Source organism: Oncorhynchus masou, chromosome 27, assembly GCF_036934945.1.
Source record: "Oncorhynchus masou masou isolate Uvic2021 chromosome 27, UVic_Omas_1.1, whole genome shotgun sequence".
Lineage (NCBI taxonomy): Eukaryota > Metazoa > Chordata > Actinopteri > Salmoniformes > Salmonidae > Oncorhynchus > Oncorhynchus masou.
In genome coordinates this window covers 47,483,063-47,498,641 of record NC_088238.1, presented here as the reverse complement: position 1 = coordinate 47,498,641, position 15,579 = coordinate 47,483,063, and the positions used below count along the sequence as shown (strand labels likewise).

Below are 15,579 nucleotides of genomic sequence, written 5' to 3'. Positions count from 1 at the left end.
CCGGCCTTCTCGCCATCGCCGATCCACCTTTCATTTTCCATTTGTTTTGTCTTGTCTTCCCACACACCTTGTCCAAATTCCATAATTACATATTGTGTATTTAACCCTCTGTTTCCCCCATGTTCTTGTTTGGAGTTGTTTATTGTAAGTGTTTGTGCATGTTATGTCTGGCGTGCGAAGAGTTTTTGTCCCATTGTATATATTTATTGTTTTTGTTCACGGCAACAGTCTTTGCTCTCCTGCGCCTGACTTCTCTGCCGCCAGTACGTAGGGCTATCTTCTGTATACCAACCCTACCTTGTCACAACACAACTTTTTTTAAGCAAGTCAGTCAGAACAAATTCTTATTTACAATGACGGCCTAACCCGGACGATGCTGGGCCAATTCTGCGCCGCCCAATGAGACTCCCAATCACGGCCGGATTTGATTCAGCCTTGATTCCAACCAGAGACTGTAGTGCCGCCTCTTGAACTGAGATGCAGTGCGTTAGACCGCTGCACCACTCGGGACCCCAAACTGATTGGCTCAAATACATTAAGAAGGAAAGACATTACACAAATTAACTTTTAACAAGGCACACCTATTAATTGAAATGCATTCCAGGTGACTACCTCATGAAGCTGGTTGAGAGAATGCCAAGAGGCACATGTGGCTACTTTGAAGAATCTCAACTATAAATTATATCTTGATTTGTTTCACACTTTTTTGGTTACAACATGATTCTATGTGTATTTCATAGTTTTGACGTCTTCATTATTATTCTAAAATGTTCAAATAAAGTAAAACCCTACGTGTCCAAACTTTTGTCTGGTACTGTATGTACACCTGTTGTGACATATATTGCGTTATTTTATGGCTGGTTATGACACCTACAAAGGAGTGTCACAACCCTCCTTTATTTTCCTTGCCAAGAAGTGTGCTTCTTACTGTAAGTCCTTTGTTGTTGTTGTTTTCATGAAATCTTTAAAGTCATGTTTTATTTGAAAAAGCTTGCAAAAAAATACACTTTATGACACTATCATGAAGCACTTTGACCAACCTATGTCACTTTTCTTGGACTCAAAAAAATGCACTTTAAAACAGTGTCAAGAATCATTATGACCCTCCTGTGTCACTTTACTTGGACTTAGAACATACTCTTTATGATACCGTCAAGAAGAATATAAGCCAGATAGGTCTATCACTTACATGCCCTTATGTCAGTTGTCAGTCAAAAAGAGAGGGTTTTGTCCTGCTCCTGAAATCTGCTCCTGCATTCATCCCAGTCATCAGCAACAGAGCATTGTGCATTGTGGGGTAAGTGCACGCCTGACATCAATTTGTGTGCAATTACAATGAAAATGTAAGATGGTTAGTTTCAGAAAATGTTATATAAGATACACATACTGTTGATAATGGAATATTTTGCCTTGTGTGGTAAATTTTATGTAGGTGTCATAACCAGCCATAAAATAATGCAATAAATGTCACAACAGTTCTAAATATGTGGCATGACAGTGTTATTGTCAGGACCCGGTTACGAACCCGGGTCTCCAGAATGAGAAACAGTCACTTAACCAACTGAGCCACGAATAGTCAGCAGAACCCAGAAGATGAGGCAGACACAGCAGTACTTGAGACGGTGTATTTAATAAAGTAAAAAGTGAAGTCCTTCAGGAAAACATGTAACTCCACAACCTCAAAAGGAATTCCACAAGAACAAGGTAATCCACAAGGTAATCCTCCAAGACAAAAAGGTAAATCCACAAGGTGGTAGGTAAAGCATAAAAAGCCTCAAAAGATACTCAAAAATAAATAAACAAGAACAAAAAAACTGAATTCCACAAGAGCGTCCACCGGGATCAACAAGAGTACACAGAATACTAGGGCTGGGTGCTAACATACAAACACAGAGCAAAGAACTGAGGGAAACTAAGGGTTTAAATACAATCAGGGGAAAACGAGGCACAGGTGCAAATAATAATGGGGATCAAGGGAAAGCAAAAGGTCAAAAAGCACAATGGGGGCATCTAGTGACCAAAAGCCGGGACAACCCTGGCCAAATCCTGACAGAATCCCCCCCCTAGGAACGGCTCCTGACGTTCCTACCAGCTCTCTCGGGGTGGAGGGCCCTGAACTGACGAATGAGGTCAGGGTCCAGTATGTCTTTGGCAGGACCCCAGGAGCGCTCCTCGGGACCGTAGCCTTCCCAGTCCACCAGATACTGCCAGGACCGCTGCACCCGGCGGGAATCCAGTATCCGATGGACGGTATAAGCCGGCTGGCCTCCAATGACACGAGGCGGAGGGGGAGGTCTGTCTGCCGGGACAAGGGGAGAAAAACAACAGGTTTTAATAAGGAAATGTGAAACGTGGGATTAATCTTAAGGGATCTGGGTAAGTGTAGGCGATAAGAAACTGGGTTAACTCTCCTGGCAACCTTAAAGGGACCGATGTATCTTTGGGACAGCTTGCGAGACTCCACCCGTAGTGGTAAGTCTCTTGTGGAGAGCCAGACTCTCTGGCCGGGGCGCAGGGTAGGCCCGGGACGGCGACGTCTGTTGGCTTGTTGTTGGTACCTCTGTGAGGAACGCATAAGATTAAGACAGGTCTTCCTCCACATAAGCCGACAGCGTCTGACGAACTTCAAGGCTGAAGGCACTCTGACTTCTGCCTCCTGGCCCGGGAACAATGGAGGGGCATAGCCAAACTGACACTCGTGCGGGGACATACCAGTGGAGGAGGAGCGCAAGGTGTTGTGCGCGTATTCGGCCCAAACAATAAAGGACGACCATGTGGACGGGTTGTTACGAGTCATACATCGGAGGGTGGTTTCCAGCTCTTGATTCATCCTCTCTGTTTGGCCGTTGGACTCCGGATGGTACCCTGAAGATAGACTGGCAGAAGCCCCCATGAGTTGGCAGAAGGCCTTCCAAAACCTTGAGGCGAACTGGGGACCTCTGTCAGAAACCATATCTTGAGGAATGCCGAAGACTCGAAACACATGATTAATTACCAACTCAGCCGTTTCCTTGGCCGAAAGTAACTTAGTCAGAGGGACGAACCTGGCCGCCTTTGAAAACCTGTCGATTATGACTAGGATAGTAGTATTGCCATGGGATGGAGGAAGGCCAGTAATAAAGTCCAATAAGATATGGGACCAGGGTCTGTGGGGAACAGGTAAAGGGTGAAGGAGTCCTTGAGGGCGGAGGTGAGAAGATTTGCCCTGGCAGCACACGGGGCAGGCATTGACGAAAGTGGCAACGTCTTCTCTTATGGTAGGCCACCAGAACTTACGCTGGATGAACTCCAAGGTGCGACCTACGCCCGGGTGACAGGTGAGGCGAGAGGAGTGCCCCCACAGAAGGACCTGAGTCCTCACTGCCTTGGGGACAAACAACCGATTGGCAGGACCTCCTTTCGGGTCCGGTTCGATAGCTTGAGCTCGTCTCACGGTATCCTCAACTTGCCACGAGATCGGAGCGACGATCTTAGCAGCAGGAAGGACAGGCATGTCCGTGTCATCTCGAATGGCAGGAGCGTAGACTCGGGACAGGGCATCCGGTTTGAGATTCTTCGACCCGGGCCGATAGGTGAGGATAAACTGGAATCGACTGAAGAAGAGAGACCATCTAGCTTGTCTAGAGTTCAACCGCGTCGCCTGCTGGATATACTCCAGATTTTTGTGGTCCGTAAGCAGTTGAAACGGGTGAGAAGCCCCCGAGCCAGTGTCTCCATTCCTTCAATGCCATCTTAACCGCTAGGAGTTCACGATCCCCCACATCGTAGTTCCTCTCAGCCGGGGTAAGCCGGTGTGAGAAGAAAGCGCACGGATGAAGCTTCTTGTCTTCACCCCTCTGAGACAGGACAGCTCCAACACCAACCTCTGATGCGTCTACCTCCACCACAAACGGTTCATCCGTAGTCGGTAGTATCAGGATGGGAGCAGAGAGGATGCGCTGCTTGAGTCCTTGGAAGGCCGTCTCAGCTTCTCTTCCCCACAAAAACCTTGCATTGACACCCTTGGTTAAAGCTGAGAGAGGGGCTGCCACCAAGCTGAAGTTCTTGATGAACTTGCGATAAAAGTTTGTGAAGCCCAGGAAACGCTGAACCTCCTTAAAGGATTTGGGTGCGGGCCAATCCGCTACCGCCCCTACCTTCCTGGGGTCCATTTGGACTCGACCGGGTTCCACTACAAATCCCAGGAATTGTACTCGGGATGAATGGAATTCACATTTTTCCGGCTAAACGTACAGATGGCTGTCTAGGAGGCGTTTGAGTACTTGTCTGACATGCTTTGTGTGTTCTTGAAGGGAGCTCGAAAAGATGAGGATGTCATCCAAGTAAACGAAAACAAATATGTTAAGCATATCCCTAAGCACATCGTTTATGAGCGCTTGGAACACCGCTGGGGCGTTGGTCAGGCCGAAGGGCATCACCAAGTATTCATAGTGACCAGTAGGCGTGTTGAAAGTGGTCTTCCACTCGTTACCAGGTCTGATCCGCACAAGATGGTATGCGTTCCGCAGGTCAAGCTTAGTGAAAACAACTGCTTCCTGGAGCAGCTCGAAGGCTGTGGCCATAAGGGGTAGCGGGTAACGGTTACGGACGGTTATGGCATTGAGTCCCCGGTAGTCGATGCAGGGACGTAATCCACCGTCTTTCTTGGCCACAAAGAAAAACCCTGCTCCCGCCGGGGAGGTGGATGGACGCATGAGGCCTGCTTCCAGAGCGTCCTGATGTAGGTATCCATAGCAGCTCGTTCGGGTGGAGATAGGGAAAAGATCCGACCCCTGGGGGGGCAAGTGCCCGGAAACAGGTCGATGGGGCAATCGTAAGATCTATGGGGTGGTAGCATGGTGGCCCTCTGCTAAACACCAGTTTGAGGTCATGGTAACACTCGGGAACTCGGGTCAGGTCGATGGATTCTAAAGACTCGGGAGTAGAACTCGGGGAATTCGGGAAAATACAAGTAGCTTGGCACGTAGGACCCCACTGCTTGATAGTGCCCACAGACCAGTCGATGTGAGGGTTATGGCTGTGAAGCCAGGGGTATCCAAGGACGAGAGGGAACTCGGAACAGGAGATCAAATGAAAGTTCATCAATTCCTGGTGTTGTGAAACTGAAAGTCGCAAGGAGGTAGTGACATGAGTGACAAGTCCAGATCCCAAAGGGCTTCCATCCAATGGAGTAACCCTCATGGGGTCACTTAGAGGTTCAGAGGGAACGCCATTCTCCTTCGCCCAGACACCATCCATGAAGTTACCTGCGGCTCCAGAGTCTACCAAGGCTTGAAGGTGAAGCTTGTGGTTGTCCCAGCAAAGGATGACTGGAATGAGCAGACGGGAGTTGGACGGATGGGAGGAGGTTATGTTTCCCGTTACAGTTCCTCCCGGTCTGTACGGGACAGAGCGTTTCCCTGGAGCCCGGGACACGTGGAACGGAAATGGCCCGGTTTGCCGCAATATAGACAGCGTCGCTCCCTCATCCGGCGGTCTCTCTCAGCCTGGGAGATGCGTCCAATCTGCATGGGTTCCGGTGGAGCCAGCGAGGATAAAGGTGGGGACTCGGAGCTGGGACTGATAGGGGCTAGAGGTCTACGGTTGAGTTCTCTCTCTCTCAGACGCTGGTCAATGCGTGAGGCCAACTTGATCAGGGACTCGAGATTGTCCGGTGGTTCCCGAGTGGCCAGTTCATCTTGGATAGTGTCGGAAAGGCCTTTCAGAAAGCACACCGTGAGCGCCTCGTTGTTCCAGCCACTCGCTGCTGCCACCGTGCGGAACTGGATGGCATAGTCCGTCACGCTGCGCCGACCTTGGTGGAGAGTCAGGAGCTGTTTGGCTGAGTCAGGACCACTGCTTGGGCCTTGAAACACTTGTTTGAATTCCTCAGCAAAGGCAGAGTAGCTGGCACAGCAGGAACTATGGGCATCCCACACAGCAGTAGCCCAGGCCAGGGCTTTTTCTGACAGCAGGGTGATGATATATGCGATCTTAGACCGGTCTTTGCCAATCAATTTCCTCAACTGAAAAAAAGATGTTAAAACGCATTCAAAAACATCAAGCACTGCTTGGTATATCAATGATATATCCTTATTCATTATATATCCTTGAGAAGCCTAAGAGAATAACAAGGTAAAAACCTGTGTTATTTCCCGTTAAACTCAACATGACACTGGGTCTCTTCCACCCTCCCCCACACACCTATGCTTTTGTAACCGAGCTTCTGTTAACCTAAGCCACCTGTCCACCACCAGTTTCTTTCTCATTTTTTAAACATTTTAATTTTATTTAATTTTAGCTTGTTCTCTTGCAGATAAACCCCTTAAACAGTTTGGGTGCCTCTGTTGTTTGTAATGTGGATTGGTTGCCATTATGACTGAACCTTTACTTCATCACAACGTCTCATCTGAATCAGTGCTAACAACGAGTGCGCTTGCTAATCTTATCATCCAGGTGCATGTTTTCTATTGCCACCCAAACCCATGTCAACCGTGTGTAAATGTGTATGTTGTAACTTTGAAGGTGTTTATATCCATGGAGATTGTAATACTATTGCATAATGCTGAAGAAAGAGATTTAACACCAACATGTGATGTCGCATTTAGATCCTATTTCTATTGGCTACCTAATTCATTGTCAACACGTTGATGAAACACAAACCGGGTGTGTCAGTGGACACAACCATCTCAAACAGAACCTGCCCAAACAATTCAATATTTGACTGACACACACACACACCCCTTCGATTTGGTTACCTCCCATCTCTATTTGACAGTCAGGAGACATAAAACTAGCAAAGCTTAAAGGGGCATTCTGGGATAAGGTTGATACGTTTAAAAGTAAATACTTCAAGAAAAAATGGCTATATTCAAAAGTCCAAAAATGTATGTACCAATCTCAGATTGTCCCTTTAAACCTCCACTCAAGAAGGAAGAAGCTTTAGTAATATGTTAAAATCATAAATCATACCATTTATCATCCTTGCCAAGTATGGCTTTCACAAAATTCAGAATTGTTGCAAGTTTGTTTGTTTATTATGACGCCTGAGACTGAGACATGCCATATCATCTATGTTATTATAATCTAAATTAGGACATAAATAAAGTGTATTTGTCTTCTTGTTCTCGTTCCTTTGCTCTGTCTGGGGCTGGAAAGTGACACCGGAGAGGCAAACGGGGACATGAGCACCTAAAGAACTGTTCTGCAGGTGTGGGAGAACCTGTTCACGCAGCATCTTTTACTGAAGAAGTTGTTAGAAACGAACCACTTGTTTACTAATGGCAGACAACCTCCACTGTAGGTGACAGAAATGACATGCCCTCATCAATCCCCATTGACTGACTTTATGAGTTATTTGATTTATATTCATTAAACAGTGTTGATACCGACCTTATCTAACACTTATAAATAGGTATCTCACCCATGACATGGTGCGTCATCCCAAGTGACTAGGTTCTTGCATCACACGTCAACACTTGCCACCCGAACTGTACACACTAAGTCCTTTGTGTTGACTGAGCAAGACTTTTCGGTGTGACAAAATGTATGCTGACTTCAACAATTCAAGGATTGTGCAACCACGTGCCCTCACTGATCTCTAAAACAGTGCTTCATCAAGAGCACTGAGTAATAAAAAATTCACAGGCAATATACAGGCACGGTGTAAGAAGGACAAGCGATTGCTTCACAAGACAGGACAGTTGGTCAATAAACAAGGCATCTGTTGACGTTAATGGAACGCATTGTACCTCGGTACATTTCATTACCGCCTCTAAGGAAAAAAAAAATTATGTCCGCTAGTTTGTCTGTGCATATATTAGAATTAACTATGGCTCAGTATGCGATGACCTTTGACCCTTTGCACTCTCAACCTGCTCAACTGGTCGGTAGACTGTCTTCCTTGGTGTAGCCTACATAATAAGGCCTTTCATATAAAGTAGAAGCCAGATCCATGCAAAAGATAACAGCCGTGCCCCTGTGTGCAAACATGTATCAGTGTTCTGTGACACGTAATTATTTTTTACATGTTAGGGCATGTCTGAGATCAACAGGAAAACATATTCCATACCAGAATAGTAACTATTAAGCTGCACTGGGGAATCGCAAAAGCAGTCGGTTTGGAAAATAGAACAAGAACATAATTTTTTGCAAGACTCACGTGGAGCCAGCACACTCATGCCCAGATTTAATTGAAATGAATATAAGCGTCTCCCTGCAAAGTTACCAGTCTAGTGTAGTAGTCTAGTAGCATACATGAGTTGCTTTAGCAAACCAGCCATGGCACTTTTATGAGTGTTGCAGTATCATTCATAACAACCTTGAAGAAAACAGTTACCTGAATACCATTGTGATGACAATAATGCAATATACGACTTTTATTTCAAGTGACAAAATGCCTACACTACAGGAAACGATCGTGAGCCCATTTAAGTTTTACGGTGTCGTTATGGAGCAAAAGTTAATTGCCCTTTTGAATCATTGTGTAAGAACTGTCTACTTCAACAACCATCAATTAAAAACATTTGGCTGCTTGTCAGCATAGACTGTTCTGATCCACTGTCTACCCCATTCACTTCTTGGTTAACCAGACCGAATGTTATGCTGCTTGATAGTTTTGCACTCAAACAGGACAAAACAAAGCTAAATCTTGCTAGGTTTGTTGACACGCTGACTGCACACTACTAATCCTGATATAATGTGGTCTTTCCAAACATTGAATTTAGCCACTGTAATGTCTGTAAGGATAATTATTCAGAAGATGACAGTGTGTGTGTGAAAAGTGTGAAAACGTTGCAGTCAATGCTTATCAATACATAAACTACTACTGTTGTGACAGTGAAAAGTGTGAAAACAGTACTAGGACGATGAGGTTGTTATAGGTCAATACATAAACTACTACTGTAACATACTAGGCCGGTGTTATGAGGGGCCTTAGGGGGCCTGGCCCACCCTACTGTGCCTCCTTGCCCGTCCAAATAATATATATAAAGGTAGACTCAGCAATGACGTAGATGCAGAAAGTAAATAGCACATTGGGTCAATGTCTGCATCAACTAAGAGCGTTGAAGTGTGATGCTCAACTTCTCCGCTATTTTGGTCCCATGGGTCCCACGCTTTAACAGCGTGAAACGAATCATGCACATGAGCAGGTACTTTGTGTGGATGTGTGAGAGCATATATAAATCATGCATCTTGCTCTTCTCAATACCTGTGGTGCTGCTCACAGTCTACTTGTTTTTCTGTTGTTGTTTTTTTACAATCTATTTGTTGGCATTTTTTTAATTTTTTTTTTACAATTTAACAATCATCAGCAAATATGACACAGATAATGCCCCGTTATTCCTTCCACCTACACAAAACAGCATGCTACATGGGAGCACATAGTACAAAACACTTCCCTCCCCAACACATGAACACCCCCCTCCCTCCCCTCTACCAGTATTAGCTTCAATGATTAACAACAACAAAAATTAAACAGAATGACCTTCACATCCAATGCTAGAAAATGTATTATTCAACACAAAAACAAATAATAATACATTAATGAAGAAAATAATGAGCCAGCTAAGGTGACGACTCTAGAAACTGCTGAAAGTCCCCCCAAACATTCTTTCAGATGGAACATAGGAAGTTAGTTCTTTTATCAACATCTGCTTGCTTGGCGGAGTGTCACTCTTCCATATAATAGCTGTGCATTTATTGGCTGCAATGACTGCCAATTTAATGAATCTGGTTTCGCTACAATATAACTGGCAGAACAGTCATCTCTAAGACGAATAAGGGAAGGATCTAGTGGTACAGTCATAAAAGTGACCTGTGATAAGATCTGAATAATCTTCCCAATAACTGCCTAGTTCAGGGCAGGACAAAAACATATGCATAAATGTGCCCATCCCTTTTTTACACCTTGGGCAGCATTTTATACATTTATAATTGATCTTATACAGTCACTCTGGTGTAAAGTAGACCTTCAGAGCTTCATCGTTCCCCAACAGAGCTTGAAGACTAGAGTGCATGTAACAAATGAAACCTTTTACCTCTTTCCTCTCCAGCCACAGTTTACCAGTTTCAGGTTTACTCATGGGCTGAATCCTATCTCTCTGCCGAGTGGCAATATAATGCCTAACCTGTAGGTATAGTACGGTAATGACTTTGAGGTAACTGAAAATGAGATGCCAGTTGTTGAACGGATATCAGTTCACCTTCTCTATACAGATGCCCAGTTATTTTAATTCCTTTGTTGAAACAAGAACATGTAACAGCATCTCTCAGGGGTTTGGGTAAGATGGGGGTTATTATAGAAAGGTGTTTGTTCATATATTGATCTTTGCCCTTCTGTTTGTTTTCAGACTTCAATTGATATATTTAAAGTGTTTTTAATGAAAGGGTTGTTTATGAGTCCTAGCAAAGCATTACTATAATGTAAAGATGCCAATGAAACAGGGGAAAGACACTCTTCCTCTATCTGTCTCCAAGAGGGTGAACTTGTTGTATCTTGCCACACAGCCTTTAACTGAGATGCCCAGTGAAACAACTGGAAGAGAGTAGAGTAAGTCCTCCTTCTGAGTATGGTTAGAATACGGTTGTGTTTCACTCCGGGGGGTTTCCCTTTCCACTGAAATGAAGAGATCTTCCTTTTAAAGTTGTTTGAAAAAAACTCTGGGAATAGGAAATGGCGAGGATTGAAAAAGGTACAAGAATTTTGGTAATATATTCATCTTTACACAATTGACACACCCAATAAGAAGAATTGTTAAATCCCTACATCTATCCAATTCTTCCCTAACCTTTTTGAGATGGGGAGTATATTTCAGTTGATATGCAATCCTAGATATGTAATTTTCTGAGGTCTCCAAGAAAACGTCTGGTCTAAGATCGGGTTCTGCAATACTGCCCTGTTAAAAGGCATGATTATACTCTTCTATATATTTTTTTATATCCTCAAAAAGGTCCCATACTCTTTCAGGATGTCAACTAATGCTCGGGTGAAATCTCTGGTTTAGTGAGGTAAAGCAAAAATGTAATCAGCATATAACGAGACCAGATGTTTGCGCCCACCTATACGAACACCGTGGATGGATGATCTACAAGCTTCTGCAAGTGGCTCGATAGCCAAAGAAAAAAGGAGAGGAACAGCGGGGCAACCCTGTCTTGTGCCACGTGATAGGGAGACCTGGGAGGAGACGTTTCCATTAGTCAGGATCTGAGCTACCAGACCTTTGTACATTCATGTAATCAGACCTACATACTGATGTCCAATAATCATCCTCTGTAAAACGTCAAACAGGTAGTTCCATTCTATGCAGTCAAAAGCTTTTTCCGCATCTAATGAAGCCACCACTACAGGTTCTTGGTCATTTTCTACATAATGCATAATATTAAATCATCTCCTGATATTGGTCTATATACATTTACATTTACATTTAAGTCATTTAGCAGACGCTCTTATCCAGAGCGACTTACAAATTGGTGAATTCACCTTCTGACATCCAGTGGAACAGCCACTTTACAATAGTGCATCTAAATCATTTAAGAGGGGGGTGAGAAGGATTACTTATCTTATCCTAGGTATTCCTTGAAGAGGTGGGGTTTCAGGTGTCTCCGGAAGGTGGTGATTGACTCCGCTGTCCTGGCGTCGTGAGGGAGTTTGTTCCACCATTGGGGGCCAGAGCAGCGAACAGTTTTGACTGGGCTGAGCGGGAACTGTACTTCCTCAATGGTAGGGAGGCGAGCAGGCCAGAGGTGGATGAACGCAGTGCCCTTGCTTGGGTGTAGGGCCTGATCAGAGCCTGGAGGTACTGCGGTGCCGTTCCCCTCACAGCTCCGTAGGCAAGCACCATGGTCTTGTAGCGGATGCGAGCTTCAACTGGAAGCCAGTGGAGAGAGCGGAGGAGCGGGGTGACGTGAGAGAACTTGGGAAGGTTGAACACCAGACGGGCTGCGGCGTTCTGGATGAGTTGTAGGGGTTTAATGGCACAGGCAGGGAGCCCAGCCAACAGCGAGTTGCAGTAATCCAGACGGGAGATGACAAGTGCCTGGATTAGGACCTGCGCCGCTTCCTGTGTGAGGCAGGGTCGTACTCTGCGGATGTTGTAGAGCATGAACCTACAGGAACGGGCCACCGCCATGATGTTGGTTGAGAACGACAGGGTGTTGTCCAGGATCACGCCAAGGTTCTTAGCGCTCTGGGAGGACGACACAACGGAGTTGTCAACCGTGATGGCGAGGTCATGGAACGGGCAGTCCTTCCCCGGGAGGAAGAGCAGCTCCGTCTTGCCGAGGTTCAGCTTGAGGTGGTGATCCGTCATCCACACTGATATGTCTGCCAGACATGCAGAGATGCGATTCGCCACCTGGTCATCAGAAGGGGGAAAGGAGAAGATTAATTGTGTGTCGTCTGCATAGCAATGATAGGAGAGACCATGTGAGGTTATGACAGAGCCAAGTGACTTGGTGTATAGCGAGAATAGGAGAGGGCCTAGAACAGAGCCCTGGGGGACACCAGTGGTGAGAGCGCGTGGCGAGGAGACAGATTCTCGCCACGCCACCTGGTAGGAGCGACCAGTCAGGTAGGACGCAATCCAAGCGTGGGCCGCGCCGGAGATGCCCAACTCGGAGAGGGTGGAGAGGAGGATCTGATGGTTCACAGTATCGAAGGCAGCCGATAGGTCTAGAAGGATGAGAGCAGAGGAGAGAGAGTTAGCTTTAGCAGTGCGGAGCGCCTCCGTGATACAGAGAAGAGCAGTCTCAGTTGAATGACTAGTCTTGAAACCTGACTGATTTGGATCAAGAAGGTCATTCTGAGAGAGATAGTGGGAGAGCTGGCCAAGGACGGCACGTTCAAGAGTTTTGGAGAGAAAAGAAAGAAGGGATACTGGTCTGTAGTTGTTGACATCGGAGGGATCGAGTGTAGGTTTTTTCAGAAGGGGTGCAACTCTCGTTCTCTTGAAGACGGAAGGGACGTAGCCAGCGGTCAGGGATGAGTTGATGAGCGAGGTGAGGTAAGGGAGAAGGTCCCCGGAAATGGTCTGGAGAAGAGAGGAGGGGATAGGGTCAAGCGGGCAGGTTGTTGGGCGGCCGGCCGTCACAAGAAGCGAGATTTCATCTGGAGAGAGAGGGGAGAAAGAGGTCAGAGCACAGGGTAGGGCAGTGTGAGCAGAACCAGCGGTGTCGTTTGACTTAGCAAACGAGGATCGGATGTCGTCGACCTTCTTTTCAAAATGGTTGACGAAGTCATCTGCAGAGAGGGAGGAGGGGGGGGGAGGGGGAGGAGGATTCAGGAGGGAGGAGAAGGTGGCAAAGAGCCAAGTCAGGAAGAACGTTATCTAACCTAAGAGCTATGAGTTTGCAAGAATTTTCTCTGAAGTGATATTTGTCTTCACGAACCACAAAGCAGAGGATCTTTTTCAGGTTTTAACAAAACGGTGATCAATGCTTGTTCAAGTGTCTGGGAGCTTTCCTGTCTCTATGGCATAATTAAACATACTGCGAAGAGGCTCAATTAGTTTGAATAGAATTCAATAGAGAATCCGTCTAACCCTGTAGATTTTCCCCCAGCAGTTTTGAAAATTGATTTCCTAATATGTAATCTCTTTCTCCAAGGACTCTCTATCCTCATCAGTTAAATCTTGTAAATTGAGTTTGTTCAAAAACTCATGCAGTGTGGCAGGGGCATCCGTTTCAGACCTATCCAATGTTTCATAAAACTCCCTAAAGACCTGATTATTTTCCTCAGGACCCTGAACAGCTGTGTTATTTGGCAGCTTAATAGAGCTAATAACTCTACTTCCTCTCGCCTTATCTGCCAAGCAAGCAACTTTCCTGCTTGATCTCCATGTTTATAGTAGTTTTGTTTTGTTCTCCTAAGTGCGTTTTCGGTTTTGTGAGTCGTCAGGGTACAATATTCCAATCGCTTTGAGTCAAATTTTTGTAGAGTTGAGTCGTCAAATGTTACAATATATTCCTTTTCCAGATCTCTAATTTCTTTCTCCAACGAATCTACTTGAGCCTTATACATCTTACAAACACCTAAACGAAACAAAATTATTTCCCACCTCAGATATGCAAGGAGAGCTTCCCATCAAATTAGGGGGGAGAGTCTACATTTAAATATTGAAAATGTATTTGACTGAGACACGCACTGACAGAGACTCATCAATCTCACATAAAGCATCCGAGCGAGTGAAACAGCCCCCCTCTGTCTCTGTACGCGTAGCACATGTTTCTGATGCTGTCTGGACAAACATCCCCAAATTATTTGGGACAAACGTTTGAAGGTAACCTACTTTTGGATGTGATTTGCTTGATAATCAGATAAAAACATCTAACATTGACTGTTACTGTTCATGCCACATTAAAAGGTAATAAATAATTACAGTTAAGTTACATTTTTTACTATAAAACCGGCTAAAAACAATTGGGCACGAGCAAGTGCACACAGGAGGTCCTGTGAACAAAAACTTGCCCCTTTATGGAAATAAAATGCCCGTCCAACTGATTTGTTCTGCTTATGTACTGCTACTGACATCCTTATATGAAGCCCCCCTTCAGCTGTAGCATTCCCATGAGATCATTGTATTCCATAAGCAAACTGAAGACTGTTGTAACAAGGGAAAGTACCGTTCTCTGTGCTCAATACTCTAATCCATTCCACCGCCCCACTGCACGCCCTCGGGTATTCCAACTATGTGAGTAAATCCTCATTAAGTGGCAATGAACTGAAATGTCATGAGAGCTTGGTAACGTGACGTACCCTACCTTGGCATGTTAGTTGAGTCATCATGGCACGCTCGGTTTCTGTTCGCTTAACCTCTCAATGTCCACAGCGTGTAGTCACACCACGATGTGATACTGCAGTAGGTTTTGGACAGTTAACTGACAGTTACTGGCTTCACAACCATAGACTAAAGCCCAGTGGTTGAAGCATTAGTCAGGGGTTGACAATTGTCTGTTGGGGAAGACATGGAAGTGACTATCGTTGTCAAAACGTATCATATTCATATTTTGGACCCTACCCTTATGTCTCTTCTGATAGTTCATTCCAAATTCAAACTTTGTCTGACTTTGCTGGACTCATAAGTGGTCTCATGTCGAGATAAGTCCATCTTAATTTCATCATTTCAGTTGGTGCCTATCCTACCTATTAATTTATTGATGAAACTAGACCTACACAAAATATAGTACAGGGCTTGGACTCAACATTTGAGGTCTGAAAATGCCTGACAACATTAACCTCGCTCGCTATAGTAGGCCACTGAAATCTGACCTTGCTCAGCTAAGCGTGACCTGGTCACCACATCTGATCATACATCTAAGGAACTAGCCCAGACAAGCCTTTCCTCGAGTCAGCCATCCCATGTCTCTTAAGTCTGGAGTGTTTAGGTAACGCACAACCCCACAGGAAATTAAAGCAGCAGGTGTTTGGAATAGCTCAGCTGTCTATAGCATGTGCTGGGTTCTTGAGTTGTGGCACTGGGCTAGCAGCTGTAGGCGACAATTCAAGCGAGTAATACAGTGAAGAAAGGTCCTAATCATGTGGCAATCCATGCTGTAAATGTATGTTTATACCCTTGTCAGCTATTGTACTGTAAATGCAAT

General features: G+C 45.3%; 1 protein-coding gene across 1 annotated transcript; it reads right to left on the bottom strand.

Moving 5' to 3' along the window:
- Positions 1-1,617: 1,617 nt before the first annotated feature.
- LOC135515374 (chromobox protein homolog 5-like) lies at positions 1,618-7,491 on the bottom strand. Its single transcript, XM_064939049.1, has 2 exons — positions 7,403-7,491; positions 1,618-2,299 (listed from the first exon to the last, which is right to left on the bottom strand). Exons 1-2 carry the CDS (start codon positions 7,419-7,421, stop codon positions 2,064-2,066), a joined length of 255 nt encoding a protein of 84 aa, XP_064795121.1. The 5' UTR covers positions 7,422-7,491; the 3' UTR covers positions 1,618-2,063.
- Between the last annotated feature and the right edge of the window lie 8,088 nt (positions 7,492-15,579).